The sequence below is a fragment of the Paroedura picta genome, chromosome 16, assembly GCF_049243985.1.
Source record: "Paroedura picta isolate Pp20150507F chromosome 16, Ppicta_v3.0, whole genome shotgun sequence".
Classification (NCBI taxonomy): domain Eukaryota; kingdom Metazoa; phylum Chordata; class Lepidosauria; order Squamata; family Gekkonidae; genus Paroedura; species Paroedura picta.
The window spans coordinates 25,145,530-25,164,950 of NC_135384.1; the positions used below are offsets into that span (position 1 = coordinate 25,145,530).

General features: G+C 50.3%; 1 protein-coding gene across 1 annotated transcript in view; it reads right to left on the reverse strand.

The window, feature by feature from the left end:
- CAVIN1 (caveolae associated protein 1) overlaps nucleotides 1-15,686 on the reverse strand; it is a 29,643-nt gene extending 13,957 nt beyond the window's left edge. The window contains exon 1 of the mRNA XM_077313057.1: nucleotides 14,815-15,686. Within this exon, the coding sequence (XP_077169172.1) occupies nucleotides 14,815-15,438 (624 nt within the window). The 5' untranslated portion in view covers nucleotides 15,439-15,686. The remainder of the gene's footprint in view (nucleotides 1-14,814) is intronic.
- Between the last annotated feature and the right edge of the window lie 3,735 nt (nucleotides 15,687-19,421).

Here is a 19,421-nt window from a genome sequence, read left to right on the forward strand (position 1 = left end):
AGCTTAGGGTAAGGGAAGCTGAAACGGGAGGGAAAGCTACAACTTGAGTGGGACCAACAAGTTGCATCGTGGGAGGCCTAACAGTGCACTCGCCCCCAAGATTGCTCATCTGGGTCTTACCCTTTCATTGCATCCTCTCACAGGTAGGAGAAGCAAATGCTCCAGCCAGACACACAACGGGTAATGCAAACAGCAGAGTTGCCAACTTCCAGGTTTGATCCCCCATTTCTTTTACACATGCAGCCAGCTGGGTGGCTTTGGACTAGTCACAGTCCTGTTAGAGCGGTTCTTGCAGAGCTCTCTCAGCCCCACCTGCCTCACCGGGAGTTGTGGGGAGAGGAATAGAAAGGCGATTGTAAGTCGCTTTGCGACTCCTTCGAGCAGAGAAAAGTGGCATATAAGAACCAATTCTTCTTCAGGGGGTAACAAGGAAAAAAATGGCTAAACAATACAGGTTGAGGGAACAGAAAAAAAAACATTTGAGGCGAAAAGAAACAAGGTATGCTTGTATGCTTTTCAGTATTTAATAAATCCTTCCAAAGGGACAATGATATCCTTTCACAAAAAAATAATTTCATACCACTAAGTCTCACGAGGAATAAATTCCAACAAAAAGGGGAAGCCCGACAATTTCCAGCGCTAGCCGATTTCGAACTTGTCTTCATCAGGACTGATATCTGTAAAGAATAATAAAAATGATTTTACAGACAGTACTTCCAGGTGTGCTTGTTTCCAACATCATATGGTCTGTACAACGAGAAACGCAGCATAAAAACACCTGGGCAATTATATGCTGCGTTCCTTGCGATCTAGACCGTGACATTCGAAATAAGCGCCCTTAGAAATGCCACCTGTAGAACCATTTCTATTATTCCGGGGTTCTAGCTCCGCCTTCCTTAGGAGCCACTCCCAGATCTCCAGGTAGCTCCCAAGAGGGAGTTGGCAACTCCAGCCAAAGACTTTCCCGAACAAATCAAAGGAACTTGCATTGCTTGACACACTTGAGGGCCTGAACCCTGGGGGTCGCCGACAACACCGGGGGCAATTCGGGAGTGGCAAGGGGGCCGGGTGGGGGCGGGGCTTTCACAGTTCCAGGAGAAGAGGGTGAGCATCCTCCGTGGACGGCCCCAAGCGGTTGCCTCCCTTGTCCTCCTGCGCTGGCCGCGCCTGCGGCACGCTCTCTGGGGATCGGCCAGAAAGCCAAGTCTCTTCCGAAGGGTCGTTGGGGTCACTGTCTTCCAAAAGGTCAAAGGGCGCGCTCTCTGGCGAAAAGTCAGCGGGCACGCTCTCGGGTGAAGCTTCGCTGTGGATCCTCTCGGGCTACGGTGAGGAAAACGCATGATCAGTGCGCAGCGGTGGAGGATCCGCGGGCTTCCATGCAAGCGCAGCCGCGCCAAGCGTAGGCAGCCAGAGCTCGTGAGCGGACGGGCAAGCCCAGCTGCCTTGCTGAGGAGCCCCCTGCAAATAGGGTTGCCAACTCCAGGTCGGGGGATACCTGGAGAACTTGGAGGCGGAGCCTGAGGAGGGAGGGGTTGGGGGAGTGACACACCTTCCGTGGAGCATAACGCTACAGAGCTCGCTTGCCCAAGCAACCATTGTCACCGGTCTGTTGCCAGGAGATCAGCTGTAATCCTAGGAAATCTCCAGACACCCTCGGGAGGGTGATCCAACCAAGGAGTTGGCGACCCTGTCTGCAAAAAACACTGTCACACACTCTGCCCGGCTTATGCACACTTCTGTTAGTCGCTTATGGTCGATAAGGAGAAGAAAGATCATGCGTTTGGCAAACACCTGGTTGCCTTGAGACATTTCAGACTCTCCACAGGTGACCAGGCATGTTGAGGTTCCCAAGGCTCTCCCCTACAGTCCCCCACCCAAGCATCGTGGTTTGATATTGCTTCACAGCCCCACGCTGTTTTTACAGCCCTGCTGGGCATGCTGTAAAAACATCAGCTTAGGGCTGATCCTGCGTTGGGCAGGGGGTTGGACTAGATGGCCTGTATGGCCCCTTCCAACTCTATGATTCTGTGATTCTATGATTGCTTGCACGTTCTCCTGCCGTCTTTCTTGCTCGTGGCATGGTGCGCTACTCCTTTAATGTCATCCCCCCCTTGGCCCTGTTTGCATCTGTTCCGGTGCTCCTGGTTGTGCAATGCGCTGGGCATGGGCTCCTATCAGATCTTCAGGCCTGGGAAGGAGCTCGGAGTAGACAGGGAGGCTGTGTTTCTAGGGCTGTTCTAACTTGTAATGGTTCCGGGGAGTTTTGAGTTCAGCTCCCTGTCTGAAAACGACTTGTTGAGAACAGTGCGGGGAGAGAGGGGAGCTTTAACACTTCCCAATTTTTTTTCCTGGTGGGAAGAGCAACTACTCAGATGCTTTTCCTCGGCTGGGGGTTGTGGGGTTGGTGGGGATGGGTACCAGCATTTTCCCAAGCAGGGCTGCTTCCCCGCCAGAATGATTCTGCAAATGTGTTAATTTGCCCTTGAAACCGAGACTCTAGCAAGCAGAAGGCAATAAGTTTTCTCTCTGCTTCAGCGATGGCTTTGTTTTCACACAGGGCTGCCAAGAATGGTGATCTCCAGACTAGGATTAGTTCCCTGTAGGAAAGGGCAGCTTGGGAAGCTGGGCTGAATCCCCTTAGCTGCCCCCCCTCGTATCTCCAGGAATCTCCCAACCCAGAGATGGCAACTCTGCTTTCCCACCTGATGTGCGTTGGAGCCCCTACCCCTTCGGTTCTCATTTGCCCATCACAATTATCTCTCTATCCTGCACTCTTTTAAAAAAAAGTTTCGGAGAATGAGTAAACCTGGAGAGGGATAAGACAATGCCTTTGAAACGCAAAACTTTTTAAAAACTTCTGTGGATTTTCCAAGGGCAACTCTCTGCCTCCCCGTCTCAAAGGCAAGCTAGGCGATTCTCTTCTTTTTATGCCAAATGCTACAATGCACCAGAGCTTCTTGGGAAGTCCTGCCACTCAGCTGTTTCCCTTTCGGACCCGAGGAAACACAGACAGCAGCCTGCCGGGAAAACAGCAATTTTGAACAGGTTTCCCTCCGTCTCCTAGAGATTGGGGCCTGGGGCTTGGAGAAGGCAGGTTTCAGGGCAGGAAGAGACCTCAGTAGGTACAATGCCAGAAAGTCCATCCTCCAAAGTTCTTCATAGTCTGAAGACCAGTTGTCAAAGAGAGAGATCTCCACACCCCACCTTGCAGTTCCTATTTGCAACCTCTCTCGCCTTTGACGCAATCAGGTCAATGGCCAGCTGCTTATGGTTTCTTTTTTAAAAGTTTGTCCTCATTTCAGACTCAGTTCCTGGTGCACAACCAGACAACCTGCATGAGGAGTAGGAAGAGGCAGGCACCACCATCATCCCTGAAAGGGTGCAGTCTAAACATCCTGAGGCTTTCCTTTTTCTAAATGTTTAAGTTGCTTTTCCTTCCTGATATGACATACGATCATCAAAGACCTCTGGTCTTTCTCAGCCTATTTCGCATGGCTATTCTCCCCTGCTTTCACTGTGTATGTCCGTTGAGTTTTCTTTATTGCTCTGCTTTGATTTCCCCTCCTTTCAGTGCTAATTTTGCTTTCTGGTCAATGTTTCTCCAGTTTTTCTGAGAATGCTTTTGCGCTGATTTCCCCCTTGTTTCACCTCCACAGCTGAAGGTGATTCAAAAGCATACAGATTCGATTTCCCCCACACACCCTTTTGCCACACTTCGGTCACACCGCCACCCACATCAAGGGGGTGGCAGGTTACAGTGAATGAGCAATAGGGTTGTGAGTGTCCTGCATTGTGCAGGGGGTTGGACTAGATTGATTTAAAATTTTAATTTTTTGTCTACGTGGCATTAGTCTAGTTATATGAGAATATCACTAGTCTTGGATTGCTGAATTAAAAAAACTTAAAAAGATGGGAGGCTTCCACCAGGGTTTAGTTAGGGCCAAAATTAACATCGACCCATTTACTTATCAATGTACCCACACATTCCTTTGTCCATTTATCAATCCGTTCCTGAATCCCTAGACCAGCCTAACCAGTTTGGAACAGCCTCAATCACTGCTGTGAAGAAACTCTTGCTGTTCATTTTTTAATGTTTGTTATCTACTTTCAAACTAATTTTATTTGTTTTACACATTGTATTTATACACCACTTTGTACACTGCCCTGAGCTGGCTTACTGGGAGGGAGGTCTAGAAATGCAATTAATAAATAAATAGAACTGTAGGTGTTTTAGATTGTTGCTGTATTCACTTGAAAGAGAAATAGGAGAATAGCCAAATTAAATTGACATGAGATGTAAAGAGAAAGAGAGAGAGACTGGGATGAGAAGCCTAAATTTTTGAAAACATTTTCCCTTTAATGCTTCAGCAAACCAAGTTTTTTGAGAAGCCATTTTGGCAGATTCTGGGAGCCTAATGTTAAAATGGTAGCTGAGCACACGGACCTTGTGCAAACCCTCAAACTTAGGACTTGCCTGGGATCGATCCATTTGGAGGACAGAGCGCAATTGCCACAGGAGAAGCTTTTTAAAGAACTGCCAAGATCACGACCAGTGTGCTGGATCAATTTAGAGAATCACAGAGAAAACCAGACAAACTGGCAAGGAAACGCAAGAAATGAGCGTTGCTATGCAGCTGCAGTAGAACTCTGCCCCCAATTTCTTAAATTTAGTGGCACAATACAAAAAAGCTTTCCAGGGCTTTTGCCAGAGGACTTCTCCTCCATACAAATTGCAGCCCTGTGCAAAACTTGATAGACTTGCAGCCACTTTTTGCATAGGTGTGCATGTGCACACACACGTTACCAGTGGTCAGAAGAAGACAAAGTGTTGGTTCTTACATGCCGCTTTTCTCTCCCCAAAGGAGTCTCAAAGCGTCTTACAATCCCCTTCCCTTTCCTCTCCCCACAACAGACACCCTGTGAGGGAGGTGAGGCTGAGAGAGCCCTGATATTCCTGCTTGATCAGAACAGCTTTATCAGGGCTGTGGCGAGCCCAAGGCCACCCAGCTGGCTGCATGTGGGGGAGCGGGGAATCAAACCAGCCTTGCCAGATTATAAGTCCGCACTCCTAACCACTACACCATCACAGCTTGCAAAGCCAGTGCCAGTGGGGTCCTATCATGCATTCTGTGCACTCAATATATTTCCCCATATGGAGAGATTGTGTGACCCTTTCCCATGTTTCACAGTGGTCGATAATACAGCAGAGAATCCCCTGGTGCTTGCTGTGTGGAAGAAGGGGGCTTCACAGCTCCTGGTCAGTTTCAGAAAACCCCCAAACCTCTTGTCAATTTCAACGTCAGTTTCACCCTCCATGGCCTGCCTGCCTTTCTGTCCCCTTTCAACCAGTGACCAAACTGAATGCTCCAAAATGGAACCATGAGGATTTAAATAGAGGTGTTTGCTGGATGCTACTGCGAATCTACAATGGAGAAATTGCGTAATTTTTTAAAATAACCTTGGGACACCAGCCCCCACAGGCCACAAGTGCTGTCCCACCCTGATTTAGAAAGGCTCTGAAAACCTGAAGTAGGGTGTTGCATGCACAGCGGGCCCTCCCGGCTTGCAGGAAGATGGCTGGTCAGCTCCAGGGCTTTGAAAAGAGACCCCAGGTCAGCCTTTTACAACTTTTTTTTTTACCATTGAGCAACCCCTGAACGATTCTTCAGGCTTCGATAAACCCCAGAAGTTGTACGATGGTGCAGAATGCGTTTGGGAAGCAGAGCTGTGGACACGCCCACCTGGGCCCCTCCCCTCCCCACCCCCTCCAGCCCCATCAGTGGCCATTTCGGGAGGGGTGGGTAGGAGGGGTGGCTGAGAAACCCTGTCCCAGGCAGACAGCGAGTTCCCCTAAGCCAGCAAATGCACAAATGAGAGCAAAAGGATCGGCTACTGCCTGTTTTGAACCCGCTTTTCCACTCGATTTCTGCCTGATCTCCCCCCCCCCCAAGCCCCCAACACACATGGCTTTTGACTGCATGGGACCCACATCCCAGGCAACCTTTTGGAGACCTTGCTCTTCAGAGGGAGGTCTTCTCTTATTCTCCACTAAAAAACCCGGTAAGACCCAGCCTGATAATTCCACTGCAAGGGGGGACGACAAGTGAGCGTTTTGGGTCTTATGCATGAGGCTGTTTCCTGAGATCTCCTCCCTAAAACCCTTTCCTTGGCATTGCTCCTTTCCTCTAGTTCCTTTAGTCTGACAAGCCCTTTCCATGACCGAAGCACAACATCGCGCTAACTTTACTCATGGTAGGAATGGGGTGTAGGTCCTTCCATGCTGCAGTCACTTATTGGGGTCCCCTAAGTACCTTCATATGAGCCTCTTGTGGCGCAGAGTGGTAAGGCAGCCGTCTGAAAGCTTTGCCTATGAGGCTGGGAGTTCGATCCCAGCAGCCGGCTCAAGGTTGACTCAGCCTTCCATCCTTCCGAGGTCGGTAAAATGAGCACCCAGCTTGCTGGGGGGTAAATGGCAATGACTGGGGAAGGCACTGGCAAACCACCCCGTATTGAGTCTGCCATGAAAACGCTAGAGGGCGTCACCCCAAGGGTCAGACATGACTCGGTGCTTGCACAGGGGATACCTTTACCTTTAAGTACCTTCATGCCCTGACGTGGAGGACTCAGCCTTGCTTGACCTCGTCAGTCAAAACAACCCAAGAGGTGTCGGTCATGGTTCGTACTCGGTTGGGAGACCACCATGGGAGATTGCTGGCAGAGGCAAGCAATGGCAAATCACCTCTCGACGTCTCTTGGTTTGAAAGCCCTACCAGGTTGTCATAAATCAGTTGTGACTTCTTTACACTTCCCACTACCAAGTGCCCTTTGATTGCACCTTCTGCCACAAAACACTTTCGCCAGGGGAACTACCCCCGGGGAGCTGACAACCGGCATACAAATCGCTGGTTCCTTGATCCTTTTACCCAGTTTTATCTTAGCTTGTATACAAATGGGAAACGTCCCTTAATCACCCCTGCTCTGTAGTAGTTCGGTACCTCCCGTGATAATATAAACAGCATTCCGGCAATGCCAAGCTTCCAGCCACGGTCACTTCAAGATAATACAAGTGCGGCAACATGTTAAATCACAAATCGTCCGATTCTGCTTCCCACAAGGGAAGAGAAATAACAGAAGTTAGATGCGGGGAAAAGTCGCTTTGACTGTACTTTGCAAGAGGCCAGCGGTTAGCATGAGAGGCTGTCAATTAAGCAGAGCTGGTGGGAACCACAGAACCGAATTCCCCCAGCCTCACTTGGGAGCTGCAGCTTCTGTGATACTGAAAATAGCTGGAAGAGAACAATCCTACAGCTAGCTCCCCACGGGAAAGCCTCACTATATCCTTATAGGGCCTTCTGCAGCTCTAATTGAGATGGATTTCTTTGGGGCGGAAGGGGGATAACTCACTTCTTAAAATCACCTGGCAGCACTAAGAAGATACAGATGTTCTTCTCAGGGCCCAGAACAGCTGCACTGCGGGATATAAAAACCAACTTTTCTACTTCTACAGATGCTGAAGGGCTCTCATTAAAACGTCATTCCACCCTTCCACCCTCAGATCTCCAGGTATTTCCAACCTGGAGTTGGCAACTACACAGCCAAAGCTCAAGCAGCTGTGTTCCCTATAATTTGCTATTCCATCTCCTCCAATCCCCTGCAAAATATAAATAAATGAAAATACAGCAAAGAACCCACCCCTAGGCATCCATGATGCATTCGTTTGGAGAATCCAGGATGCATTAGTTTGACACAGCGACAAAACTCAAAAGTATGAGTATTTCTAAGTACACCTGAAGGTGTGTCTGCGGTAAGGACCCCAAAGCCATGTAAGACCTGTTATTAAGCTCTGCCAGAATGACTTTGGCCTAATCTTAGTGAAAGATATTACATGCCTTTTGTTTTGGGATTTTGCTACGGACAGCCATAGCTCTCTAGCTAGCTTCAGAGTAAGGGAGTATAGGCTAAAGAGGCACCATCCAGCCCCTTTCCTTCAGCATCTTTAGAAGAAGAGTCGGTTTTATACCCCACTTTTCACTACCTGAAGGAGTCTCAAAGTGGCTTACAATTGCCTTGCCTTCTTCTCTCCACAACAGGCACCCAGTGAGGTAAGTGGGTGGGGCTGAGGGAGCTCTGATAGGACCGCTCTGTGAGAACAGCTCTGACAGGACTGCGACTAGCCCAAGGCCACCCAGCTAGCTGTATGTGGGGGAGCGGGGAATCAAGCCTGGCTCTCCAGATTCGAGGCCACTGTTCTTTGCCACTACACCAAGCTGGTTGTCTTAAAAAAAAACACGAAAACATTTTTTTGCATTGCTTTATCCCTATTCCCTGAGCTCGCATGGAAGGAGAAATGAGAAACGCTCTCCTTTGAGGATGCCTGAAGAACAGAATGTGCCTCGGACTTGGAGAGTGTGTTGGGGGTGGATTTTAAGTGATTCAAGGCCACTGTTCAAAACGCAAGCAACGTTTCCAGCACCACCCTCTCATTCCAGGATAAAAGCCACACCCTGGAGGTTCTGTTTTCAGGGCGGCGAAGGGCCAGTTTACACATACCTTCGGTGTGCACCTAAGATGTTTCGTGCACAAGCTTGAAAATGCAACGGGGACAAAAAGTGCGTTTGCAAAAGCCGAGTCTTGATCTGTTAGCGCTTGAAGGGAGCTATTTCAAACGTGGCTCGGACAAAAGTTCAAATGGGGATAAAGCCGGCATTCCACTGTTTCATGGAGTGGGGGGGGAAATCTCAAAATTATTGAATGTTATAAGGAGATGGGGTTTCCCGTGCTGCGGGTGTGCTTTCACCCACACGGTCACACAGACAGTGAAGGGTTTGGGGTCCTATATCAACATGCTGCAGTTTCCGGCAGTAATCGGACACTGAAATAAAACAGCAGGCCCGTGTTCTGCTGGGCTTTCGTCCTCTAGTTAAGGTTGCCAGTTTGGGACTGAGAATTTGGGCAATTTGGGGAGGAGCCTATGGAGGGCGGGGTTTGAGGAGGGGAGTGGCTTCAATAAATAAGAAATTAAAAAAAATTCTTCCAACCCATCCTTTTAATACAGCTCACAGCAGGTAACAACATCATTAAAACGATTAAAAACATAAAACAGATGAAGGGTGGTCCAGGATTTCTTGAGCAGATCGTTCCTCAATCTCTGGCAGGGAGGCCAGCACATCTTGATGGTAATTTCGGCTCCCAACCATACAGGTCTGTTTTAAACGCCCTGCAGAACTGATTAACATCCTGCAGGGCCTTGATCTCTTTAGGCAGAGCCTTCTACCAGGCTGGGTATGCAGGGGTGGCCATACTGTGGCTCTCCAGATGTTCATGGACTACAATTCCCACAAGTCCCTGTGGGAATTGTAGTCCACAAACATCTGGAGACCCACAGTTTGGCCACCCCTGCTAGAGGATGGGAATAATGAGATATAACGCCATAGTAGGGTTCTCCCGATCTCCAGATGGTTGTAGGAGACCTGCTACAACTGGGTGACAGAGCTCAGTTCCTCTGGAGGAAAAGGCTGCTCTGGAAAGTCAACTCTATGGCATTGAAAGCCCTCCCTGCTCCAAACCTCAGCCGTTTCAGTCCCCACCTTCAAATCTTCAGGTGTTTCCCAACCTGGAGCTCTGTCTCAATCCTACGCCGGAGAAGAAGAAGAGCTGGCTTTCTATCCCCTTTTTGCTCTCTTCCCTAAAGCAGGGCTATGGGCTGACGCCCCTTTCCTCTGGAGCAGGCCCCTCTGCCCCCATTTTGGCTGCTCTTGTTGCAATTGTCCTCTGCTAGGGCTCCACAAATCCTTAAACTACTCCTGCCCTAAGGCATCCCAAAGCAGCTTACAAAACACCTTGCCCTTCCTCTCCTGACGACAGCCACCCTATGAGGCGGGTGGCGCTGAGAGAGCTCTAAGAGAACTGCTCTGCAAGAACAGCTCTAAGAGAATTGTGACTAGCTCAAGGTCACCCAGCTGGCTGCCTGTGGAGGAGTGGCAGCTGGCAAGCCTCCCTCCAAATCCGCTGCCTTGAGGAGGCACGGTGCGATGTTAAAGAATAACCCTCTTCCCTCCTGCACGCTGATCCCCTATGGCAGCAAAGCATCCATGTGCATCCTGTTGCATGCACGGGGTCACACCCCTCCAGAGAGCTGTGATAATGGCTTTTGAAGTAGTCGGCCGCCTTTTGATGTGGGTGAGAGTAATCATTCCTCCAGAGCCTGGGGTTCAACTTGCATGACCTTGGGCACCTAAAATAACCACGCCCTCCATCCCGGGACAGAAATGCTCCAAATTTTAAACCCGGGACCGAACGCAGGCTCTGAAATTCACTAAGATCTGCAGAACGGCACAAGCCTTCCTATAAATGATACAGACCGGTGGGTTTTTTTTAAAAAAAGCATTTATCAGTGCAACCCAATCCTCAGCAATTTGGTTTGGTGTGCAGAAGAGAGGAATTCTGAAACAAAACAAACTCTGCCAGGCCGGGTGAGAAACATCCAGAACTACAAGAGCAGGCTGACCTCAGTAGGAAAAAATTCCCTTTTGAAAGCAAATCTATTTTCCCTCCTCCATTGTATACAGAGAAACATTTTTGCAAGGGGCAAAGTTCTGGAACAGACACACACCCAGCTTCCCTCAGGGCCCCGGCAGCCCCTGATGATCCGTCATTGTGTTACGGAGCTGCCCCACGTGGGGGGCAGGGGGTGGGGGAGAATCTCTTTGTCTGCAACCGGCCAGCTCCGTTCAGTAGGACCCGCACATTCATCTCATGGTTAGATTTATTTCATGATCACAACAAGCCTGCAGAGTGGGCCACTATCGTTCCTACTTTACCCATGAAGCTAAGAGAGGTCCAGAGCTGCCCAATGAGCCTGGATTTGAAGCCTGCAGCCCAAAGCTTAAACCAACTGTTCAGCCCCTGATATATTTGGGTCCTGCACAGCACATTGCAGTGGGGTAGGTCCTCCTGAGTTCCACCAGAACGGTGCAGTTGCTAAAACACGATGTCCAGAAGCAAGAATCCCAGCTTGCTCTCTGGGACGCCCCCATCGCTCAAGATTCACCTCTCCTGTTATCTCATTTCAGGAGGCAAAAAGGATGCAGTACTGGGAAAGGGGTGATTGAGACTCCCCTCCCCTCTTTTCTAAGGTAGCCAGCCTCCGGTTTGCAGATTGGGCCTAGAAGACTGGGGTTTAGGGATGGGCAGGAGCCTGGTAGGGTTTCATAGCATGCCGTCTGCCTTCCAAAGCAGCCTTTTCCTCCAAGCAAAGCGATATAAATGTTTCAGATAAGTAATAAATAAAGAAGCGATTTATGTTGTCGGGAGATCAGGCGAAGTTCCAGGGGAGCTCCAGTCCCCGCCTGGAGGCTGGCAACCCTGCTCTCCCAGCCCCGCCCCAACGGCCCTGCTCCCAAACTAGCAGTAATGCGATGAAATAAAAAATAATAATACTAATAACGACAATTGGAGACATTGTTCTGCCTGATAACTGAATCACGGAGGAATGACCTAACGGGTGTGATTAAAACAGACCTTCCCCGTTCAGTGGGAATCCAGGGTCGGGATTCTCCCACAAAACCGAACCAATGTTCGGTTCAGTTCAGTTTATTTAGGGTCCCCTGATCAGCAAAGTCCAACAGCTCCCCTATAATGGTGACATTCACGGCGCAATGGTAGCAAAAACGGGCTGATAAGCACTTAATGCACGTAACTAACACAGAGAATCGTGCACCAACGTAGGGTGAGTGTCTAGCAGGGGTGGCCAAACTGTGGCTCCAGATGTCCATGGACTACAATTCCTATGCCAGCAGGGACTCATGGGAATCGTAGTCCATGGGCGTCTGGAGAGCTACAGTTTGGCCATCCCAGGCCTACAGAATTCTTGTCGTCTTTTTGGCCAAGGGACCAAATCAACAAAATGGCCGCCACGGGAGGCCGAGGCTGCCACAAAATGATTGACGTCGCTGAACTTCAGTAACACAGTAAAGATCCTTGCGCTGTAGTGTGCATCCTTCAGTAACACAGTGTAGCTCCACTTTGGGGATTCCTGTTATGGAGCATTTCAGATAGATTCAGTCGGAACCCACGTACTATACTGTCATCCCCAGAGGACTCCGGCTAGCTAACTAACTGTAGGCTGGGCTGTGATTTGACTTGCTCGCTCCCAGCAAATGATCTTAACCACAATATTGCATAGCATCTAACAGAATTGCCATCATAGCATTTCATAGCATGGGAAGCTGAAGAGAAAAGAGAAGAGCTGATGTTTTGTATCCCGCTTTTTACCAGCCAAAGTGGCTTACAATCACTGCCACCTCCCTCACAGGGTGTCTGTTGTGGGGAGAGGAAGGGAAGGCGATCGTGAGTCGCTTTGAGACTCCTTCCGGCAGCGAACAGCGGGGCCTAAAAACCAATCCTCCTTCTTCTACCCCTCTTCTCCCACAACAGACACCCTGTGAGGTAGGTGAGGCCGAGAGAGCCCTGGGAGAACTGAGATTGGCCCAAGGTCACCCTTGCACGTGGAGGAGGGAATCAATTAGAACCACAAATTGTATTTGAAATTTTAACCTCATGAGATTCTATATTGTATTTTAGAATAGCATGTGCTCTGAATTATGTTGTGACCCACCCTGAGTCTGCTGAGGGAGGAGCAGGAAATCAAACTCCACCACCCTGGCACCTTGGCCCTTCAGGGTGCTTTCGTGAAGATTTACAGTCCTGCGTTCTGTACTGTGTGGCACCTTAGGGCTCATCTGTGTGGCAAGAATTTGCCAGCTTGCTGATCCTGCTTCCACAAAACCCGGGCAGATTGTGACACTGCCTGGGAATTGTTTTCGGCGCCAGTGAGGAAATAGTTCACCATTAACACAATCCAAATATCCTCGGCTAGAATGGTGCAGCTCTCCAGATTTGCCTTTCTTCAGGGTGGATCCTTCCAGTGGCTTTCATTGGTACAAGAGGAAGGAGGATCCCTTTTGGAACCTTGGAAAAGCAGCGCTGGAGATCATGGGGGAAAGCATGCAGAAAAAGCCAAGCAGGACAGGGCTGTAGCAAGAAGGGGAACCGAGTGAAGGTTACCCTTTTTGCCTCGGTGGGCAAATAGCCCTTTATTTTCTTCTCTTTTCCTGTGCCTTTTTGCTTCCTCCCGTAAAGGGTAAAGAGGGAAAATTGGGGAGGAGATCCATGGGGAGAAAGGTACTGCACGGGGCTCCTGGAATTGCAGGGTCTACAGCATGTACAGCGTGGATAAACCAACCAACTCCCCCAGGAGGGGTCCTGAATCGTCCCCACCCTGATCCACACAGCTTCCGTTAAGTGTATTTATAACCCCAGCTGGGTGGTAGTTGATAATCTTTCTGTATCTGAGTATTCCCGCCTTTGAGGCGTGATATAATTGGGAATGCCCAAGCTGTGCATCAGCAGACTATATTGGGCAGCAGCTTGTCAGATCCTTGCACCAGACATAACTAGACCCCCTCTCACATGGCTGCAGTTCGGAACGCCGTAAACATTTCTTTTGCTGGGTTTTTTTTTCTGGAGGGGGGGGGGAAATCATGCTGCCTTTTTTTGAAGAAGAGCTGTTCTTTTATAGCCCGCGTTTCACTGCCCAAAGGCGCCTCAGAGCAGATCGCCTTCCCTTCCTCTCCCCACAACAGACACCCTGTGCACTAGGCGGGGCCGAGAGAGCTCTTACAGAACTGCTCTGCAAGAACAGCTCTGACAAAGCTTGGCTGCAGGTTGGAGAAGCAGGGAATCAAACCCGGCTCCCGGGATTAGAGGTTGCCGCTTTGAGCCACAACCCCAAGCTGGCTCTTTAGGACCGTTGTTTGCCCTGCCGACGGGGGTCTCGCTTTTTCTTGTGAAGCCCCACTTTCCCTCCCGCTGCAGGCCTCAAAGCTCAGGAGAGGAGGGAGACCCAGCTGGGGGCTGTCTATTTTTATTCGCTTGATATTATAAGATCTGAAGGCAGGCCTGTGTGGGGCATGCTGGGAGCCCGGCTGCCGAGTAGAACAAAGCCGCCTCACACGGAAACTGTGAAAAGCTCCGGGACCCGGTGGGTCATGAACGAAAAAGGTCGGCAACCCACACGGCATTCCGGTTCGATTCTGCAAGCAAAGCAGCAGCGGCAAACGAGCACACGCGGAAAAAAATATCGTTCCTGATCCCTCATGAGGAGCACTGAACTTCTGCTTGCCCCTGAAAAGGGCGGTTGTGCATCACAAACAGCTCCCCCCCCCCCAGATCACTCCCATGCCATGCATGCAAGAGAAACTGCATCTCTGTACATTGCGCCACTGGACGCATGATTCGAACAATGGGTTGAATGTGTCCTGTTAAAAATCTGGGCTAGGTTTGCCTTCGTGGGGAGGGGCTGTCTCAAGCCAGCTTTGGAATTAGGGCTGCCACATCCCAGCCTACCCCACCCCAGTGGGGGATGAGGGTGCCCAATCCAGGTTGGAAAATTCCTGGAAATTTGGGAAGGACCACCAATCGGGTACAATGCCATAGAGTGCACCTTCCAAGGCCGTCCTTTTCTCCAGGGGGAGCGATCTCCGAAGCCTCGACACGAGCTGTAATTCTGCAGGATCCTCCGGTCCCCCCCTGGAGGTTGGCATCCCTTCTTTGGAATCTTAACGAAACTCGAGCCAAGGTGCCTTAACTTTCAGCACCTTCTTTTCCAAGATTTCAACCCTGAAAGGCTTCTATATGGGAGTCTTGGGAAGTCCTGTTTGGGAGTTGGTCAGAGGTGCCATCGGATTGCGGGGCCTGCAGCAGAAACCCCCAACCCACCTCCCCAGAAGAAGAGATCGAAAGAGCTCCGCTCACCTGGTAGATCATGACTTTGAAGTTCCTGCGCTTCAGCAGCTCGGCCTCGTTGGATTCCAGCTTCTTGATCTGCCCGCCTTGCTTTTCCAGGTTCTGCCGGACGGTCTTCACATTCACGCTGACCTTGCGGACCTTCTCCAGCATCTTGTTGACGGTGTTGCTGGTGGTGGTGTGGGCCTTGGTGAGCTTGGCCAGCTCCCCTTGGATGCTGGCCACCACCCCGTCCATCTCCTGCTGCCTCTCCTCGAGTTGACTCTGGGTCAGCTGGATCTGGTCGACGGCCCCGATGATCTTGTCCAGGAGGGTGAGGACCATCACGCCGTTGATCTGGTCGGACTTGATGGGCTCCTCGCCGGCGGGCTCTTCGGAGGCCTCGGAGGGCGCGGGTTGCTCAACGATCTGGAGGGCGGTTTCGGCCATGGTGGCTCCGGAGTCCTCGCAAGCTGATCCTGGCGTTGTCTGTCCCCGGCGGGTGAAGGGAGAGAGGGAAGGCGAGGCAGAAACGGAGACCTCTCCGAGCCAGAAGCGGAGAGCGCTCCCAGTGGATATGTGCTTGGATGGAAGTGGCACAGCCAAGCTGTCCGGGGAAACTGTCCTGCAAAATTTTCCAGGCTCCCCAGCCATTGGCTGACTCCACCTCAACGGGAGGAAAGGAGCCTCTTGCCAAATGCCGGCTGCCTCCCCCCTCCCTCCCCCGAAATGATTCAAATAGTTGGAGAGAAGGCCAACAGCGCCGGGCGTGCAAGCTCGGGCAGGGCTCGCTCACTCCACGCTTGGGGAGGAATGTGGAAAAGTTCAGACTCGACAGCCTCCGCTTTGGAGACGTTGAAAGGCAGGGATTCCTCACCCGAAGGGGGAAAAAAAAATCACAGGGAATCCACGGGGAGGAAAAAGGAAGAAAAGCACACTGTGTCAGGCTGTGGCTGTTCTGGGCATAACTGCGTGTTCAGGAGCGGCTGGCTGGAAACAGCTGCCCAGAGAACACACAGCTGGGATAATCCAGAGACCTCTGTCTCCGGCCCGGCCTGCACAAACTTTTCGGGTTTCCTTTTAAAGGCACAGGACAACAGCTGCCGCGTGTGTGGCTCTGATCACTCAACGCACGCCGTCTGGCCTGCGGTGGCGCATTCCCGAGAGCGAGCATGTTTGTGTTCACATGGGATGAAGATACACAGAGGAGGAGGATTGTGGCTGTTTTCTGTCACCACCGGCGGTTCTTGGTGAACAAAAGGGTGACTGTAGACATTTCCAGCTTGGTGTAGTGGTTAGGAGTGTGAACTTCTAATCTGGGTTTGATTCCCTGTTCCTCCCCCACATGCAGCCAGCTGAGTGACCTTGGGGTAGTCACAGTCCTGTTAGAGCAGTTCTGACCGAGCAGGAATATCAGGGCTCTCTCAGCCTCCCCTCCCTCACAGGGTGTCTGTTGTGGGGAGAGGAAAGGGAAGGCGAATGTAAGCCGCTCTGAGACTTAGGCTGGTGGAGCAAAGCGGCATATAAGAATCAACTCTATTAACAACAACAACAATAATCTGTAAACCGCTCCACAGGAGCGGTAAGAATAAAAGAGTAAGACCTAAGTGGGAGGAGAAAGGGGCGGAGCGAGTCTGGGATAAGAACACCCCAGGTAGCCCCTGCTCTCCCCTGTTCTGGGGACTCCTGCCAACCTAAAAAGCCCAATGTTGATACTGGCTGGACTCCCATCTATCAAGGAAGGGCTTTTTACTGGCAAGAGGCAACTCCTTCATCTCAAAGGTGTCCTGGGGAAGGTTCCATCACATCCCTGCGCTATCTACACAGATGCAGAGTCCCGGTCACATATGGTGTTAGACCGTCAAGCCTTTTGGGACCAATGAGCTGCAATTCAAGATTCGTTGACAGGTTTAAATCCAAGATGCAGATCTTAGCTGTAAAATCAATGTTTATGTGAAAAGGATCGTTTGAAGCCTGCTAAAGTTGCCAAGTTCTTGGGAATATGCTGAGGGTAAACAGTTGCTGTTTGTCAACGCAAAAAGGACAAGCTTGGATTTGTATGGTATGATTTATCTTTTGCTCTTTACGTTTCCTCTGATTTGGATGCTTGTTATGTCAATAAAAGGTGTCTTGCATCTTGCTGTCCAGCAAGGAAGTTAGATAAAGCTGTTGTTCTAGTCTGGTCTAGCTGCTGCCCCTTGGCCTCTCCTTCTGACCAGCAATAACCTGTGAAGAGGGGAGGGATCCGAGGCTGGAGTGGTGGGGCTCAGCTGTGATTACTCGAGTGTTCGCATCCTTGCTCAGCCATGGAGCTGGTCGGATGAGGCATTCCAGGGGTGGCCTAGCAGTGGCACTCCGGATGTTTGTGGACTACAATTCCCATGAGCCTCTGCCAGCGCTGGCTTCAATTACTGGGACGCATTTGTAGGTAATCATACCACTTGATCCACCATGTTGGGGAGCTGGTTTCTTATACCCCGCTTTTCACTGTCCGAAGGAGTCTCAAAGCACCTTCCCTTCCTCTTCCCACAGCAGGCACGCTGTGAAGTAGGTAGGGCTGAGAAAGCTCTGACAGAACTGCACCGTGAAAACAGCTCTATCAGGACAGTGGCAAGCCCAAGGACACCCAGTTGGCTGCATGTGGAGGAGCGGGGAATCAAACCCAGCTCTACAGATTAGAAGCCGTCGCTCTTAACTGCTACACCCTGCTGGCTGTATCATTATTGTTAACTGAGCAGCCTATGCAAGGCATCCATTCTCTGTTGGTTACGATTACGTAAGCTCACCACCGCCTAAAAGGCTTGCTCCCTGGCAATCGCTCCAGACAGTGTGCAGCATAAGTGGAGGCGCATGATCTGTCTGCTGCTGAGATGTTGACAAACACGATGCATGAAAGCGCTCATTGTGCAATCAAAGACAGAGGGATGGATCCCCGAAAGCTTGCCTACTAGGAGGAAAGGAGGAGAAGATCCATTCTGAAGTCCCCCAAAGGCTGTGCTAAGGATCGAGGGAATGGCTGGTCCGACCCAGAGATCTAGTTCAAGTCTGGGGATGAGTCAGACCACTTTTGGGGAAATGATTTTGCTGCGTTCGTCGTTCTGCCAAGGACGGAGCTTGAGGTCTGAGGCCAGATCGAACGGACAATGCAATTGCCTAATGTGCCGCTAGATCCTGGCGACAGGACCCAGTCCGTTCAAACCCCAGTCGACCAATGGTGTGCACTGGCGGGGAAGATCCATGGTTTGCTATTGTACATCAGTTGGGGTTTCTCGGTTCTGTTTTGCCTCCTGTAACACCATGCTGAGATCTTAATAAAGAGCGGATTGAACATCCAGTGGTCCAGGCTTCCTTTGAACCCATGGATACAACAGATTTTTATTTTGGGGGTGGATGGATAGTGTGCACATGTTTTGCTATTGTACATCAGTTGGGGTTTCTCGGTTCAGTTTCGCTTCTTGTAACACCATGCTGAGATCCTAATAAAGATTTGATTGAACGCCCAGTGGTCCTGGCTTCCTTCGAACCCATGGATTTTTATTTTGGGGGTGGGTGGATGGATGGACACAGATATTTCAGAAAATGACATCTGCTCTTCTGAGGATACCTCTCCCAAGGTTGCATTCTCTTGTCACTCCAGTTATGGCTCTTTAGCACTTGCAACTGCAGAGTAAACAAACGAATAATGTTTAGCTGGGCTATTTATATGCAGTGTACCCTTTTTTGTTGTTCCTGCTAGAGCTGTGTTTTGTCACAGCCCCTAGTTAACAATACAGAGGCACTGGCAAGCACAGCATCTGGGAGACCAGTCCGCATGTGTAGGATAATGCACTTTCAGTGTACTTTTGCAGCTGGATTTTCCTGTGCAGAACAAGAAAATCTACTTCTAAAGCTCATTAAAAGCACATTAACTGATGTGTGCGGAATGGGCCGGGCTTATTGTTTTGAGTGGTGGCAGTGGTGGGCTATAAGTCACACACACACACACAAACACACAACCAAACAGGGGGGAAGCTGCAGTTACAACACACAGCCAGTGGGGGGAGCCAGGCCTTGTAGCTTAATTTGGGGATGGAAGTTGCTCCCTAAGAGAGATCGGGGAATACCAGCTTGTAAATGAGAAGTAGGAATAGGGTTAGGATAAAAGGGGCATTCAGCCCCTCCCACCCTTGCTGTCAGATGAAATTGGTATGTAAGGAAAAAAAGAAGGCTGCCACATACACAAGGGTTTCTCAAGGGTGATAAAGGTGAGAAAGATGGGGCTAAACCTTTACACAAATAGAACTAGCCCCCCCCCCCCCCGGCAGCTCCATAGATCGTCGAGAAACTGCAAGCTTCCACAATACCAATTTTTGATCTGTCTGGAGCTAGAGGCTGCAGAAACGTTAGATTCAGAAGAAACAGTTGCCTTTTGTAAACTGCATGAACTGGGTCTGCTTGGTTTTAAGTGGCGAGGTAGCAACGACACAGGTGGTGGCAGGGCCTAGAACAGGGGTAGTCAAACTGCGGCCCTCCAGATGTCCATGGACTACAATACAGCGAATGCTGGCAGGGGCTCCTTGGAATTGTAGTCCATAGACATCTGGAGGGCCGCAGTTTGACTACCCCTGGCCTAGAATAATAGAATCATAGAGTTGGAA